Source organism: Pelophylax lessonae (assembly GCF_965119305.1).
Source record: "Pelophylax lessonae genome assembly, chromosome: 11".
Classification (NCBI taxonomy): domain Eukaryota; kingdom Metazoa; phylum Chordata; class Amphibia; order Anura; family Ranidae; genus Pelophylax; species Pelophylax lessonae.
Window position 1 is genome coordinate 207,606,301 of NC_138778.1, and position 16,978 is coordinate 207,623,278.

The 16,978-nt window shown below is 45.0% G+C and overlaps 1 protein-coding gene across 1 annotated transcript in view; it reads left to right on the top strand.

The window, feature by feature from the left end:
• Positions 1-16,978, top strand: part of SAMD10 (sterile alpha motif domain containing 10) — a 57,692-nt gene that overhangs the window by 21,885 nt on the left and 18,829 nt on the right. The window contains exon 2 of the mRNA XM_082272397.1: positions 1-2. This exon is cut by the window's left edge and continues 180 nt beyond it. Within this exon, the coding sequence (XP_082128523.1) occupies positions 1-2 (2 nt within the window). The remainder of the gene's footprint in view (positions 3-16,978) is intronic.

The following is a 16,978-nucleotide window of genomic DNA, read 5'->3' on the forward strand; positions in this document are numbered from 1 at the left end:
AGGTAACTGACCGCACAGGGTGCGCTTTTTTAGAATGGCATCTTCTTGTTAATGTCACGGAATGTGAATTTCTGTCTCTGCCTTGGAAGTGTAGAAAGATCCACTAACCACTAAGAGTGCTAGCCAGGGACAGGCAAGTACTGCCTTAAGAATGGCGGGAGGAGTGCGCTGGGTTCCCAACATGATTCTCATCAGTGACAGGAACATGGCTCCTTTAAATGATCTGACCTCTTTTGCAGGTGCCAACAGCCACTGGAATTGCACATTACTACCCCTTATGAAGGTGTCACGATTAGGGGTCAAGCTCAGAGGCCAGTAGCTACATGAGTAGAGAGGCTCCCACTGACCAGCAGGATAAGTATACAAGCAGATCACCCTGGCAGATGATGTGGGCTCACCTGAGGTGCGGGGTCTAAGCACTAACCAGTATTCACCAGAGTTCTTGATGGTAAAGATGGGTTTTAGTGCGTGTTCTTACCAGGTTGCGGTCCTCAGGATCGACTCACCAGGAAGTGAGCAAGCCAGGATCCAGTAATAGATATAGCAGGAAGGGATCAAGCTAAAGTGTAGTCAGTAACAAGTGGTTTCAGGTTGGGATAAAGCAGATGCATAGTCGAGGAGCAAGCCAAAGGTCAGTAATGAGTGGCAGCAGAGATATGGACGGCAACAGGAGTGACAATAGTGAGATTTTGGCTGGAGAGAGCACAATAATCTGGCAAACAGGAAATGCAAAGGCATGGCTTGCATAGGAAGTTCATGGGAGGAGCAAAGAGGTCAGGGTTCACCAGAAACAAGGTTCAAGGACCTATCCAGTATCTCGGGTGGCTTAGCAAGAGGAGATGCTGTAAAATACCCATCCCAGTTATCAGAAGAAAAGTTTGAAACTAGGAGTTTGCTGCTATTTGGCTATGTATAGCCACCATTTCAATGCATATAACACATAGGCTATTGTGGGTGTTTTTTTGTTTTTCAGAATTCTAGCTATTGCAGACTGTGTAATCTGAATCACATTTAGAACACCCATTTTGTAATAAAGAACTGGGCTGCACACCAGCAATGTAGAAACCTCCCACTGAGTTTAATGAGCAAGCTGTAAAGACAAGCAGCACAGATAGGCAACCTACTACTTTAGGCCACACCCTCTAACGCGTTTTACCCTCCACAGGGCTTAATCATGATTCCCTATGATTAATCCCTGTATAGGGTGAAATGCGTTTAGAGCTTTGCTTCAAGTGGGAGGTTGCCTGTGTGCTTTCTTACTGCCTGCTCATAAAACTAACTGGATGTTTCTACATCGCTGGTGTGAAACCTATTTCTTTCTTAATCAGCGTGCAGTGCAGGAGTAGAGGCAGCATGCTGGACTCTGGGACACAGCTATACTACAGGACAGAGGGGGACAGTAGGGTGTTTTTAAGCAGTGGTGATGCAACTTGGCTGATTGAACACCCATTAAGTAGCTGCAATCTTCATAGCAGCTGAGGACTGAAGGTTCTGGATAATGTGAGACCCTGCCACTATGTAAATGGGCATAAAATTGACACTGGATTCTCAAAGCTGCACTTTTAGAAGCTCTGGCAGATTGATTGTGAACAGAGAAAACAGTTGTGATGGAACCATCCAGTACCCAGCTTTGGTGCTTCCGTCAAGATATAGCTTCCATCAGTCTGGGCCCAGGAACCAGGTATTATTGCTGAGCATCCAAGACTAGCCGACAATAGCTTAGATGCAACCTGGAACACAGACTTTATATAGGACACAGGACCAGGTAGGGCCTGATCACACTATCCTAACAATACAAACTGTAAACAGCTGTAAACAGGAATATAATTAACATAGCTAAGGAACAGCCAACATAAACATAATCTAAGTAAGCTAATCAATATAAACCTATATCATCCCACAATGGTTCGATAACAAGATAAAGTGGTCACAATATTAATCACATCTCCAAGAGATGACCAGGCAGACAGACAGAAACAATAGGTGACTCAATAACAATGGGAATGCGCACCTAGGAGGCACACAATAGGACCAAAAACACACATAACAAACAGTGATCCCACCCTACCTCAGACTGTCCAGCAAAAGCCTACAACAGTCTGAGACAAACTCATACAGTGTTTCAGCAGTCTGAAAGGTGGAATTAGTTTATCTTCATAGATCTTTTGAGGAATATTTTAGATAAATATTTCTGTCCCAAGTGAAGGAGCCTCTCCAACCCAGTCTGCAGGGGGCAGCCAGTTTTCCTCTGACCATTAACCTATACAAGATCAATATTACACCTTTCCATCCATTCTAGAAGGGAAGCCTTATTGTCCCTATTCAGAGAATTAATCCAAGCCTCGCTCTCAGCGTTCATCACATGGTTGTCCATCATTAGCAAATGATCTGCTCTCTCCATGAGTCTTAATTGGTGGGTAGGAGGCTTGCCCCTAGTCCTCTCCAAAAGCCCCTACCCTGTTTGGGGTTGTCACAGGTGTGTTTTATGCTTTCTCTGGATTTTGTTGTTTTTAATCGGGGCCGGCAGTTTGAAGGTACCAAAGAGTATTGGGCGGGAGGGAACCTTTAAGCCGGTGTCCAGGTTTTGCTTGACTCTTGCAGCCTGTGTGAGTGCATGGTCATTATAAGGCAGCATAGCTGATGGTAGGTGGAACTGGAGTTGTTGCAGTTACTACCATTTGGAGACCTGGTTCCTACTGTCAGAGTCTGCCTCCTATATGAGAGGGATTTCTTGCTCAAAGGACTGTGAAAGCTGGGACAGCTACCCGGACCTGGGAGACCAAGAGAGGGTCTGGGAAGCTGGGGGGGGGTGGGCGGCCCGTGCAGCGAAGTACTTCAATTAAAGCTTTCGTTTGGTGTGAAGCTGAAACTCCTGCGTAGGAAACCTGTTGTTGTAAAGACTTTCTTTTCTGTTTCCTTTTATTAAAAGTGGGCTACCAGGCCCTTAAAGTGATATTAGAGGCAGATTTTTTATTTTTAAAGAAAAAACATGTTATACTTACCTGCTCTGTGCAGTGATTTTGCACAGAGCAGCCCTGATCCTCCTTGCGTCCCCCGCTGGCGCTCTTGACCCCTCACTCCTGCTTGCTATGGGGGCACCCGAGCAGGCTTGCTCCCCAGCCGCTACTCTGAGTGTTTGTTCACACACGGACCATGGCTTGGCTACGCCCCCATTTTCTCCTCATTGGCTCACTGGCTGTGATTGACAGGACTTTTTCAGCCAATGAGGAGGAAGAGACAAGGGAGAGCCGCTGCTCTCATGCACATCGCTAGATCGAGATGGGGCTCAGGTAAGTATTAGAGGGGACAACTGCACACATATTATTGCTGTCTGAGACTTGATTGAGGAGATTCCCCTTCACTGTGTATCTCAGTGACCCCCCCCCCCCCATGACACCAGGGCATAAAGGGAGGGGAATAGGGGTCACCTGGACAGAAAGGCACCAAATAAAAACTGAGTGAGATTCTAATCTTTCCCCACTGACTAAACAATGGGTTTTGTTTCCGTCAATCTCTTTTGAAGAGATTTGTCTCTTGTGCTTCGGATTGCCTGTCCCTCTGATTCTCTCTCACTGGACATGAAAAGAAACCACCCCAATCAGAACACAAGCTGCAATAAAAATTCTTATTCACCCCAACCAAAAAAAAAAGTTTTGACCAGAGTTGGTGTTTGGTGTTTAATAAAAACAGACACAACTGGATATTATTTAAATTTAGTGGCGAGTTTAGACTTCTTCATTAGCGAAGGGCATTTACCTGTCCCCATTAGGACCTCTGCAGTCATGTCATGTAGTGTGTAGGGGGACACATCATGAAGGAACCAGCAAACACTGCAGTCAGAATTTTCAGTAGGGCGGTGGAGGTGGCTTCTCTGGACAATTCATGTGTGACCTAAGTGGACATTGAGATAATTGGGTATTCATATCATGCCGTTGATTGGAGCACAGTCACACAGACATTACTCTGCTCAGTGGTGTTTTAACACTTCTAGCCGGACATCGCGGCGCATGAAATGAGTTATGGGAGGAGGGGGAGGCAATGCGGCTGAAAGGAGGTGAACCAGCTCAGCATAAGATTCTAGATGCTCATTTGAATAGCGGTGCCCTTGTTGGCAGCTGTCGTGTTTTTTTTTTTTTTGTGCAATCTTTACCAAATTTTAAACATACAAAGCAATGGGGGGAGATTTACTAAAACTGGAGCACTCCGAATCTTGTGCAGCTATGCACGGTAGCCAATCAGTTTCTAGGTTCAGGTTGTTAAATTCAGCTTTGACAATAAAACCTGAAAGCTGATTGGTCTCTATGCACAGCTGCACAGGATTTTGCATGCTGCCTTTTTAGTAAATCTCCCCTTAGTGTGTACAGAGTAAAAGGGAACCACAAAGTCATAGAAACCCTGCACTAGAAGCAGGATTACGTAGATAAAGAATAGTGCAAGGTTAGAACCCCTGTCTGGTTGAACTGCTATCTGGGGCTCTATTGGAGAGATTTCCCCTCATTTCTTGTTGTGGAGACAACTGCAACCCGGGACTAAACCTAACTTTAACCAAAGGCTCTAGGCTTCAAAAAAGGGTGGGCTCGGGGCGCAGAGCACTGTAACAATGAATGAATATTCGCTATTGCCACACTGATTCTCCTCCTGGCCAATCAGGAAGCGGGTCCTGAGACCCGTTTCCTGATTGGCCAAAAGGAGAGGCCATGCTATTGGCCAAGAAGGAGGGAGGAGACTGATGGGGAAGCCGCCACCGCGGCAGACTGAGGGGGGGAAGCCGCCGCAGACTGAGGGGGAAGCCGCCGTTTGCCCAGGGTGAGTGAGCTGGCGACCGGACGGGGGGGGGGGGGGGGGTTTAGGTGTGCGGGCTGGCACTGGTGTGGTTGGGGGGGGGGGTATGGTGTGGTATGTCTAACACCCCGCCCCCCCGGCCCATGGAGCATCAGCCACCACTGGAGGTGAGTATATTGGGGAGTTTAGTACCGCTTTAGGGTCCTTGCACACGGACTGTCCGATCAGGTCCGTCTGTCCGTTTTTCAGGCGGACCTGGTCGGACACTGCATTGTTCTCTATGGAATATCCACTAACACCCGCCGCCATCCGATCCTGCCTGCAAAAAACAGACAGATAGTGGTCCTATTTTCCAATCTGTCCAGTAGATTGGATCGGATGGAAAGTGACAGGCGGTCTGTTTCCATCCGATTTCCGCATGGAGGAGAGCGGGTGTGCAAGAGTGGACATGGACCTGTCATCCGCCTGCTCAGCAGGGATCAGCAGAGCGATCCCCAGCTGAGCAAGCGGAATCCGCTACAGGGAGGCGCTCATGTGAAAGACCCCTAACCAGGCACTTTCACACTGGCTCGCTTCAAAACTGCCAGTAAAACGCCTATGGGTTAATGGAGAACTTTTGGTGTGGTTTTTAAAGGGCGTTACTCAAAAACTATACCAAAAATGCTTAGTAGGGATGCTTTTTAGGCAGTTTCCAATTCATTTCAATAAAGAGGAGCGTTTTATTGGTGCGTTTATTTTTTTTTTTTCCTGTTTTTTTTTTTTAGCCAAACATGCTTCAAAGATTGCTGCAAGCTGAATTTTTTTCACTGCAACAAAAGCGCATCGCCTCAGTGTCAAAACATTCATTGATTTTAATACCATTTTTCTTGAGCTTTTCAGGCATTTTATCACAAAAGTGTAAAAGCAGTCTTGGGTAAAGGAAAATCTGCAAAAGGGGAAACCAGACCACAATAAAAAGCAGCCAGAGGTTCTAGCATTCCTACTAAACTTTAAAAAAAAAAAAATATATATATATATATAATTTTTTAAATCTGACTGTGTTGCCGTCGCTGAGATTTTTCCTTCAATTCCTGTCTTGAGAACAACCTTTTTTCCAGACAAGAAGGGAAGGAATCTCTCCAGTAGAGCCTCTGACTGCAGTAAAACCCACTTTATTCAAAACTCAAAAAAAAAAAAAAAGTTTTGGCTATACATGCCCTAAAGTGAAGACTAAATGAACTAGTCGAAACATTCCCTTAGCAAGATGACAAGCTAATTAGTCCTTCTTTAATCCCAATAATGCGTTCTAGGTGAGGCATATAATTATATTAAAATTGGATGGTTCTCCGAATGAGCTGTAGCAAGCAATACGTGTGGGGCCTTAGAGCAAGAGTATAGAACAAAAAGAGAACAAGGGAAGAGAAGATGGAGAGAGAATAAAGGGGGCAATAATAATATAATGGCGCTTTTCCACTGCATGAAACCGAATGGTTCGGCTCGCTTTTGTGCTTTTCCACTGCTGGTACCGCATGGTACGGTGTAGGAATGGTTCGGTTCGGTACGGCATCGCTTTTCTACTGCATGGAACCCAACGGTACGGCTCTCAAAAACAGTACCTACTCGATTGTGGTTCCAAGAGGTACCATACCCGGTACCATATCCCACAATCCTTTGCATGCAGTCACTACTAGCCACTGATTGGCCAGAGAATCCCACCCACCCCGTTGTTATCCCACCCACTTAACTTTAGTACTACTTTAGTGGAAAAGCAAACCATACCGTACCGTACCGAACCGTTCCAACACCGTACCATGTGGTACCAGCAGTGGAAAAGCAAACCGGGCCAAGCAGGGCCGAGGAGAGCCGAGGAGAGCCGAGCCGGTACTTGCAGTGGAAAAGTGCCATAAGTGGGGAAAAAGGTTTGCCTGTAACACCACTTATAGGCCTCACACCTGGGAATTCAAGTACTGAGTGATAAAAGTTTGTTTTATTATTTTTTTTAACCATGCGTCCCTGCAACACGCTCCATTTTGTGTTGTATTGTTATTCATTTAAAATACCACCCCAACACTCAATTCCAACCATGGCAAATTTTTTTTAAAATGACACAAATATGAATTATCATAAAGTCTGCTACTTCAGTGTTTTTAGATCTTTTTTTCAGATGTTACTACGGTATGCTGAAGTATAATTACATGCATTTCATAAGCGTCAAAGGCTTTTATTGACCATTACATGAAGTTTATGGAAAGAGCCAATATTTGCAATGTTGACCCTTCCTTCTTAATCAAGACCTCTGCAATTCCCCCTGGCATGCTGTCAATTAACTTCTGACCCACATCCTGACTGATGGCAGCCCATTCTTGGATAATCAATGCTTGGAGTTTGTCAGAATTTGTGTTTTTTTTTTTTTTTTTGCTCACTTGCCTGTTGAGGATTGACTACAAGTTCTCAATGGGATTAAAGTCTGGGGAGCATCTGATGTGTAGATGTCCTATGTTACACCGGTACTGGTGTGCGGTGACCGATATAATTAATACAGCATTGAGGATAAGGATCCCAATTTAACCTAAACAATGTGTGGTAGGCATACTTGATTCCATCACCAAAGATAAGTGTAGCACCCTCCTAGATAGGTGCTAGAGAGTGAGTGTAGTTTTTGGCTCTGTCTGCCTATCAGAGGAGCAGCAGGTAAATTCTATATTTCTCTCTGCTTAACAGAGAGCAGGATCTGTGAGTTAGGTCTGCTCAGTGTGTGATTCATGTGGTCTGAGGGAGTGTCCCCACTGGTCCAATGGGGAGGCACATTAGATAGTGGAGGAAACCTCACCAATGGGCACACAGGCTTTGGCACAGCCCCAGTGATTGGCACAGACTGCTGTCTAGGTGCATTGTGGGGTGTGGTATAAAAGCCAGGAGCACATGTGCTCGGGGTCTTTGGCTGGTGAGCAGAGTCCTGGAAGGAGGGAGGCAGCTGCCTCCTCTTCTGCAGTGGTTGGTGTATGGTCACAGGCAAGCGGCCTGGTGGGCCAGAGGTGTGGAGCTGAACCCAGAGGTTCAGGAGAGCTGACTGGGAGGAGTTGAGACACTGGAGAACCTGAAAAGCAGTATCGTGAGTACAGGGGATCGTGTCTAGGGGCCTGACCAGGAAGGGGGCCACTCCGGAGTAGAGTAGTCAGAGGACGGGTGTCAGCTGGTGGATAGTAAGGGGGTGCTAGGTGAGTGCCCTGAAGATAAGTGCTAAAGAACATTACTTCAGATTCATCTAGTGGCAGGATGAAGCTGCGGCCTTCCTGCATTCTCAGATAGAAGTCCTCTGCATTGTGAATAGTTCAAGTGCTGGAGTATCCCACTCATCCCTTCTCCCAACCCCCGTATAAAATAAAACAACAACCCCTAGACTGTTCTTTGACTGAGCCAGAAAGTAAAGTGTTAGGATTCTGCATGCAGTTGCTATCGGTAACCCAGGGGACCCGAAAAGGTGAGAAATCCAGCCGTCCTCAAGGGGGCAGGGCTTCATATGTTTTTTGAGGGAGGCAGCAGCAAGGGCCCCCATTTTAGGCCCGTATACTTATACTTAGGCACTGGATTTCACCTGAACCGCCCACATATAAGATGTGGCTTGAGCAGATGGGAAACACTCTACGTATAGAAAAGTGTATATACCAGCATAGAGGCTCCCCATCTAAATTCCTTAAAATACGGGTTAATTGGTTGGATACTCTGGGCTTGGCTCAGACGGATATGTTAATAGAGAGACTAATACTTTAGGCCTTGTGCCTATTATATATACCCCCAATTTAGTGATGTAGATACACTTTTTAAGGCATCCTCCTCCTTTCTGAGTGGATGTGGTGGAAAAATGAGAGATAATGTTGAGTACAATGTTATCTATGCCTGATCACGTGTATGTATGTATAATACTTAATGATGCTTTTTCGTTTAGCTTTTTGTTTTTGTTTTATGTATCACGGTAAACATGACTATAAGAGCCCATTCACACTAGCACGACTTGTGAGGCGACTTGTGTCGCCCCAGGTCGCTTGACATAACAAAAGCAATGTTAATCAATCAGTGCCGTCTTAATTGGCACTACTGAAGTCGCTCCGACTTCAGAAAAGGGTCCTGTACTACTTTGAGGCGACCTGTGATCCGACTGTCCCATATACTTCAATGGGAGTCGCCTCCTTATCTTAATTGACATGACTTGTTATCAGACTTTCCAGGAAGAAGAAAGAGATTAGCCAGGCATTCCCCACAGACAAAGTCGCCTGTCTCTTCAAAGTAGTGCACAAGTCTCTTCCAAGTCTCTTCCAAGTCTCTAAACAAGTCTCTTCAAGTCACGGGGCGACTTTCTGGTCGGGGTAGTGTGAACCGGCTCTTATTTGTAACTGTGTAAGACTTCTCAATAAAAATTCTACTTGATTTAAAAAAAAAAAAAAAGTCTGGGGAATTTCCTGGCCATGAACCCAAAATTTCGATGTTTTGTTCCCCAAGCCACTCTGTTATAACTTTTGTCTTATGGCAAGGTGCTCCATCATGCTGGAAAAGGCATTGTTCCTCACCAAACTGTTCTTGGATGGTTGGGAGAAGTGGAGAAGTTGCTCTCGGAGGAAGTTTTTGTACCATTCTTTATTCATGGCGGTGTTCTTAGGCAAAATTGTAAGTGAGCCCACTCCCTTGGCTGAGAAGCAACCCCACACATGAATGGTCTCAGGATGCTTTACTGTTGGCACGACACAGGACTGATGGTAGCGATCACCTTTTCTTCTCCGGACAAGGTTTTTTCCGGCTGCCCCAAACATTCGGAAAGGGGATTTATCAGAGAAAATGATTTTCCCCCAGTCCTCCGCAGTCCAATCCCTGTACCTTTTGCAGAATATCAGTCTGTCCCTGATGTTTTTCCTGGAGAGAAGAGGCTTCTTTGCTGCCCTTTTTGGCCATCCTCCAAAAGTCTTCTCCTCACTGTGTGTGTGCCGATGTACTCACACCTGACTGCTGCCATTCCTGAGCAAGCTCTGCACTGGTGGTGCCCCAATCTCACAGCTGAATCATCTGTAGGGGACGGTTCGGGCGGATACTGAACTTTTTGGGTGCCTTAAAGCCTTCTTCACAAATGCAGCGGAAATGTTTTTTATGGGATGAAGTTCATTTTCATGGCAAAGAGGGACTTTGCAATTAATTGCAATTCATCTAAACGCTCTTCATAACATTCTGGAGTATATGCAAATGCCATCATAAAAACTGAGGCAGCAGAAAATTAATATTTGTGTCATTCTCAAACTTTTGGCCACAGCTGTACATTAGCCGACAACACAGCCGCAGTGCAGCACACTATAATGTACACAAACTACCTTAACACAATGCACACGTATAATACCACAATGCAATAGGGTGAAAACATATGAACAGAAGAAAGCAGTGCCAGCTTAGTGAAGCATAAGATTTATTAATACATGAGACATGTAGTAACTTAAGTATGGGCCGGTACGGTAGGTGAACGAGATCATCCCTCTTCCTCTCCTGGATACCGTGTGGTGAAGGAGGGTTGCGGGGTGCCGGTATGGCTCGTGGAGGCTGTTGTTTGGCAGCCTGTCTGTTGGTGCTGTGGTGGTGGAGGACTCTCGGTGGGGCTCCGACTTCCTACTTCCGGTCTGCCCGACGTCACTTCAGGTGAGGCAGAGAGAAGATAGGGGATGCTAGCTTTCGGAGCATCCGTGCTCCTTCGTTAGGCAGTCAACATGGAAACATATGAAGGGTGCCCTAAACATAGCTCCTATATTACATGTTTGCTGTCCAATATTTCCATGATCTGTAGATTCTTCCTGTTATGACGATCTTTATATTAGGCTGGGTATACACTAGTAGAATTTTGGTTGACATTTCTAGTTGTAAGAATGTTCGTTCATTTTTCTAATCCTTAGTGGGGTCAAATCGACGTTCATTTTGAAAATCGAAGGAGCAGGATGAAATTTTTTTTCTCAAATGCACAAGTTTCTAACAGCCGTTTTTCGGTTGGTAAAGTCCATTTGTTCCAAAATCAAATGTTAAAAGCAAACAAAACCTTGAACTACTTTTGGAAACGACATTCAAATGTCCTGAGATTTTTCATATGAATTTTGCTAAGAAAATTTCCTTTTGAAATTCTGTTAGTGTAAACCCAGCCTAATGGGCCCATACACAGGATCAGAAAATCCTCCGAAAAATACCGCGTTCTAAGCGATCGTATGATAATCTTGATTGTTTAGTACACAGCTTTGAAGAGCCGATCACGACATTTTATCCAATATTATCCAATGGGACAAGCATGAATATTTTTCTCATACGATACCAGATCGTATGATTTTTGTCCTAATCAGTACAGTTTTTTGTTGGACAATACAAAACAAAAACATTACAACACATGATATCAATTCCGAATTTTTATTCTGTCGTATGAGAATTTTCATAATAATTGTAACCTCATTTTCGATATGGAGACTGGCCTGCAAAAAAATAAAATTTGTCCAATCTCATTGTGTTTACCAGGCATAAGGGATTGTGGTCAGCAACCCTATCCATCAATTGTCTTGATAAAATCAGTCAGCCATATACAGTAAATTGCATTGTTTTCCGTATGTCAGGCCTGGCTGGTTGACTTGCATTGTGAGAGAGGAGCAAAGCAGAGTAACCACACAGGATTGCTGAGGGGGAAGCATGCCTTGCATATGTAATGAGCAGTTATAGCTGTCTCCATGTACATCTATAATAGCTACTGTGTACATAGAAATACCTTTTTGTTAAAATCTCACACACACCCTGATAAGATTATTTACATCAGGTGCATTTTGTTCACTAGATCAGTGTTTCTCAACCTGTTTTCACTCAAGGCACACTTTAAAATTATGGACAATCTCGAGGCACCCTCCAAAATTATGGACAGTCTTGAGGCGCCCCATTCTAAAATGTAAAAACTATTCTGATAGTTTTACATAATGCAGCAACATCCACACGTAGGACACCCAATGTTAAAGGTGACTTATTCTTCCCAAGCAGATTTTTTTTTTTATGTCCACGGTGGTGCAAAACTTACAACGAAAAAACCCGTAAGTGAACAAAAAACGTGCATGTGAAACACACACACAAAAAAGTGCACTTAAGGGTGTGCTTTAGTCCACCCCCCGAAGGGGTAGGACTTCTACCCTGATCCCCTGGGGCGCAAGGCTCCTGACAGGGATTAAGGTTTCCATGGTCTGCCTAGCCAGACCCCATTCTTCAGGCCAGCCGAAGCCGACCCGAATACTAGGTCAGGGGGCTCTCCCGAAGAGAGACCCCGCCCAGAGGCAGGGGAGGAAGGAACCTGAGGGCCACACATCCTCCCCCTAGAATTCAGGGTAAGCCCGAAGACTCACACCCTACAATCCGTGATTACACACACAAAAGTGAAAGTGACAAACAGTGAGGTAAATAAATAAGAAAATAATAAAGTGGCCGTGCCAAATGTGCATCGGCCGGGCCCTAGGGCCAAGCAAATACACTTTTGCAAACTGGTACTGACTAGTTTTCCAATGTTTCTCTTCACCAGTTTTACTCCATCACTTAGCTAATGAGACCCCGAGGCTGATGGAGGGTCAAACAATGATGATATGCAGGCAACTGACATCCTCCTTATCAACTGATGATGCCATTGGTCGTTAGGAGGTTGGCAGCTAGAAGGTTGTAATGGTGTACAATGAAAACCTGTGGCTTTGTGTAACTAAAAAGCAGGCTTCATCCACCCGCCGGTTTGTATACAATTTTGGGGCAATTTTCAGGCATTTTGCCAAGGCACCCCAGTTGAATAAGGCTGCATTAAATTTACATATTTTATGATCTCTGTTCAACCTCCTTACCATCAACTATACATAGTGGGGGCTTTCCTAAACAATCCATTTGACTTCTATTCGATCAGGTTGAGATTGTGTGCAATAACAGGCAGCCATCTGAAATGCTATTAAAAAATATAGTATACCTGTGCTTTTACTATGCAGAGCAAAGCAATAGGTTACCTAAAGCGGTAGTAAAGTCCGCTTTGTGATTTTATTTTTATTTTTTCCTACAGGTAAGCCTATAATAAGGCTTACCTGTAGGTAAAATGAATATCTCCTAAACGTGCATGCTTTAGGAGATATTTAACCTGGATGCAGCCGGCGACGTCACTGGCGCATGCGCTCTGAAGGTACGGCATGCCATGCCTTAACCGAGGGCTCCCACATGCATTTTGGGTAGTGACGTTATCGTGGCTCTGCTCACTCACACAGCCAGAGTTCGCAAACCCAGAAGGAAGACCGGGGGAAGGTGAAAGCCCTCTCAGCGGTGACAGAACGCCGCTGGAGAGCTTCGTTTTAATGGAAGTTTTACATAAGGTGCTAGTATGCAATGCATACTAGCACATTATGCTGTTCTTTTGCAGGGAAAATTTGTTTTTTTTGAATTGCAGCAGTTTACTACCGCTTTAATTGCCCCCTACCCCAGCAGCACATCATCCTCTTTCCTTCGCTCTCTTTCCGCACCATTCAGCTGCTGGGATTAGGAGAAGTGGTCCCGTGTAAGTTACCAGTCATTCAAGTCATAACTTTCATAAGGGTATGGAATCTCTTCATGTGGCAGCACTGGTGCTTGGTGATTGGCCTACTGCTGTCACATGGAGTGAGTCGCATGCTGATCCATACCATATAAGTTCCAGGTATTTTTTTTTTTACTATTAAAAAGTTGAATTGAGTGGCAAAGAGCAAAGTAAAGAAGAGCACATGTTGCTGGGGAAAGGTGGGAGATTAAAAGCAACTTGTTGCTTTTGCTGTGAAAAGTACAGCCTACACCCTAATAACCAGAATAATATTAATCAGATAGATCAATAGTAGTAATAATCAGATTGGAATAATAATCAGATGGGTGAGACTGCGAATAGACCTTAGAAGATACTGTGTAGGTCTGATCCAGCATCCCTTGGGTTGAGTATTTAGTGCAAAATCCAAGCATACAGTAGCTGCAATAGAGAAAAGGCAAGGGGGTGGAACACGACATCAGCCTAACACAGAAGAGATCAATAATGGCTGTGATTTTCTATCCTACCCAGTGAATTGCGCCCCCCCCCCCTTCCGGGAGTGTGACCATGCTACAGTTGTTTGCAGGACCCATAAACATGCCAAAATGGCGAAGCAGGACAACGTCATCTCTTGTCTTTTAGCAGATTAATGGCATTTTGCATTGAGCCCTTGGCTTTAGTAAACAAGCCAGACAGTATAACGGTAACAGAAAAGCAGGATCGGCTTCAGTGGACAAGAAGAAAAGGAGTGAACTAGGTTCTGTTATTAAGGAGAGCAGCACAGAACATTATTTATGGCAGTGCAGCGCCGTGAAGATGATTTATGAACGTGCAGTGCCACGCAGGAGAAAATTTATCAATACACGAAGCTGCGTAGGAAATTATGTATCGCTGTGCAGTGATGTGTTCCCTGGAGACGGCTGTCTCTGAGGAAGGTGTCTTTACTGCTCCTGGTTTAAAGGGAACTATTGCACTTTGTGTAGGGCACTTTGCGTAGGGCACTTTGTGTAGGGCAAAGCAACAGGTTCACATAACTACCACCATCAACAGCTACACATACTCCCCATACTTTTGTTCCAGCCCTCGCAAAGCAAAATGAAATGTGCACTTTGTGTAGGGCAAAGCAACAGGTTCACATAACTACCACCCTCAACAGCCACACAATACTCCCCATACTTTTGTTCCAGTCCTCGAAAAGCAAAATGACCCACCATAGTCAGGGATAAGCCTTAGAGACTGGTAGCTTTAGCAGTAGAGTGGCTCCCACCAGCCAGCTGCATAAGTACAGCAGCAGGTCACACTGGCAGATGACACGGGCGCACTAACGGGTATTCACCAGAGCTCCTGATGGTGGAGATGGGTTTTGCTGTGTGTTAGTACAAGGTCGCGGTCAAGATGGCCACACCAGGAGGTGAGCAAGCAGGGGTCTAGTAGCAGATATAGAAGGTAGGTACACAGAATGGGCTCCTAGTGGAAGCGTAGTTTAGGAACAAGCCAAAGATCAGGTAACGAGTGGTAGCAAAGATAGAGTTGGCAACAGAAGTGAAAAGAGCAAGATATTGGCTGGATACAGCACAATAATCTGGCAAACAGGAAGTGCAAAGACATGGCTAAAATAGGAAGTTCAAGGCAGGATCTTTCAAGGAATTGTCCAGGGAGCTGTCCAGCATCCCAGGTGGCTCAGCAAGAAGACATTGCCAGACATAGCGGAGGTTGCAGGTTAGTTTTGTGTAAACTCCAAGCTGAAAACCGAAGCTTACCTGGTGCTTCCTTTCCTCACTTCAGCTGGCCGAGGAAGTAAAGAGTAAAGCACAAGTTCTAATCATTATCAAAAATTTATATTAAAATATTATTGGTGCCAGAGCAGCACCACTTTTTTGGCTTGTATTCCCCCTGAAAAATAGCAGTGTCTACTTTCTGTGCTTAGGCACCCCTGTACTTTAAGCTTCATAGCTGTATATCTGTAGTGTGAGACCGTCTAAGGCTTTGTTGTCCCTGACTGTAGTCTTACTAGATTTGGAATGAGAGTTTGTGATGTCACTACTGTGCTGCTGATCACTGTTGTTCTTGTTGGGGAGGAAGCTGTACCTCAGCACGTATCTCCCTGCTTTTGCCTTATTTATTCTGTGGCTTTCTCCAACTATCCTGCTGCTTCTTAAATATTTCCCCACCAGTTGTCAGATCACCAGTAACTGAGGGGGGGGGGGGGGGGACAGCTCTGACACCAGGAAGCAATCCCCTGTTTCTTTACTGGGATGGCCTTCACACTGAGACACAATGCAGAACAGGGTATGGTAATCAATAATGGGGAAAGATCTGCTGCAGGGAGAACCCCATTACCCCATGGAATACTTGTGACCAATCTTTTGTCCTCTGCTTACCTATTTTGGGTACAGCTTCCACAATTCAGGTCCTCTAAAGAAAACAAAGTGTCAAATAAGTTTCCTCTATTTTCTAATGGCAGAGCTATATCTAAATGTTTTCCTTGCGTTTACAGCTAATAGAGTTAATATATAACTAAGTAGATCTCGTGCTTTAAACTGGACAGTTATGTAATCCCATAAAGGATGAGGGCCTTTTTGTTATAAACCTCGCCAATAGCCTTCCCCAACCTGTGAATGATGGAACTCCATGCCTCAGATGATGGTGGACTTGGGTCTGAATATGTGTACAGTGTGCAGCATAAATGAGTACACCCCAACAGATTTGTCAGAAAACCTTTACATTCCTTTCAAAATCTATATTTTCTTTGGGACTTTATGCTACAAAATACTCCCACGAATGTGGGCCATTGATTGCAACCAAGATTTGTTAATTTGCCCACACAAAAGTATTTTACCTAACAAATTTATACAAGACCATGTTGCAAAAATGAATACACCCTACTAAAAGTCTTAGGAGCAAAGATACATTTTGGACCACAAAATCCTAATTAACAAGAATTCAACTACAGGTGAGCCTAATTATTCATTAAACAGGTGTCCAGTAGACAGTTATTAAACAAGGGCTTTAGGGCTCTTTCACACTATGTGTCCGTCGGGCGGACTCCGTTTATCTCAGCAGGGGATCGATCTGCCGTTCCCCCTCTGAACAGGAGGACAGCTGTTCTCCGCACTGTGTGGGGAGACACAGCTGTCAGTTCCCCATACATCTCTATGGGGGAATCGGATGGGAACGGACCGTCGGTCCGTTCTCATCCGATCCCGTCCGTTCGCTGGACAGATGGAAAATAGGCTTTCCATCCGTCCAGATTTGACGGATCGGATGTCAGCGGACATGTCTCCGCTGACATGCGATGCCCCATAGGGATGCATGGGGGGACCGTTCAGATCCACCTGTCAGTTTTTTTGGCGGATCTGAACGGCCCCCCCATGCATCCCTATGGGGCATCGCATGTCAGCGGAGACATGTCCGCTGACATCCGATCCGTCAAATGGTTGGTCCGCGCCTGTGTGAAAGAGCAAAGGCAAACCCTTCTCTTGACAAAGAAAACCCCTTCCGTTTCATGCTGTCAGCAATGGCACCACATGGAAGAGAAATGTCACAAGGCCTGAGAAAGAAAATAATTTCTTTACACAAGATAGGGGAAGGCTACAAGAAGATCAACAATACTTTACTTATCAGTCAGAATACTGTTGCAAAAGTGATACAAAA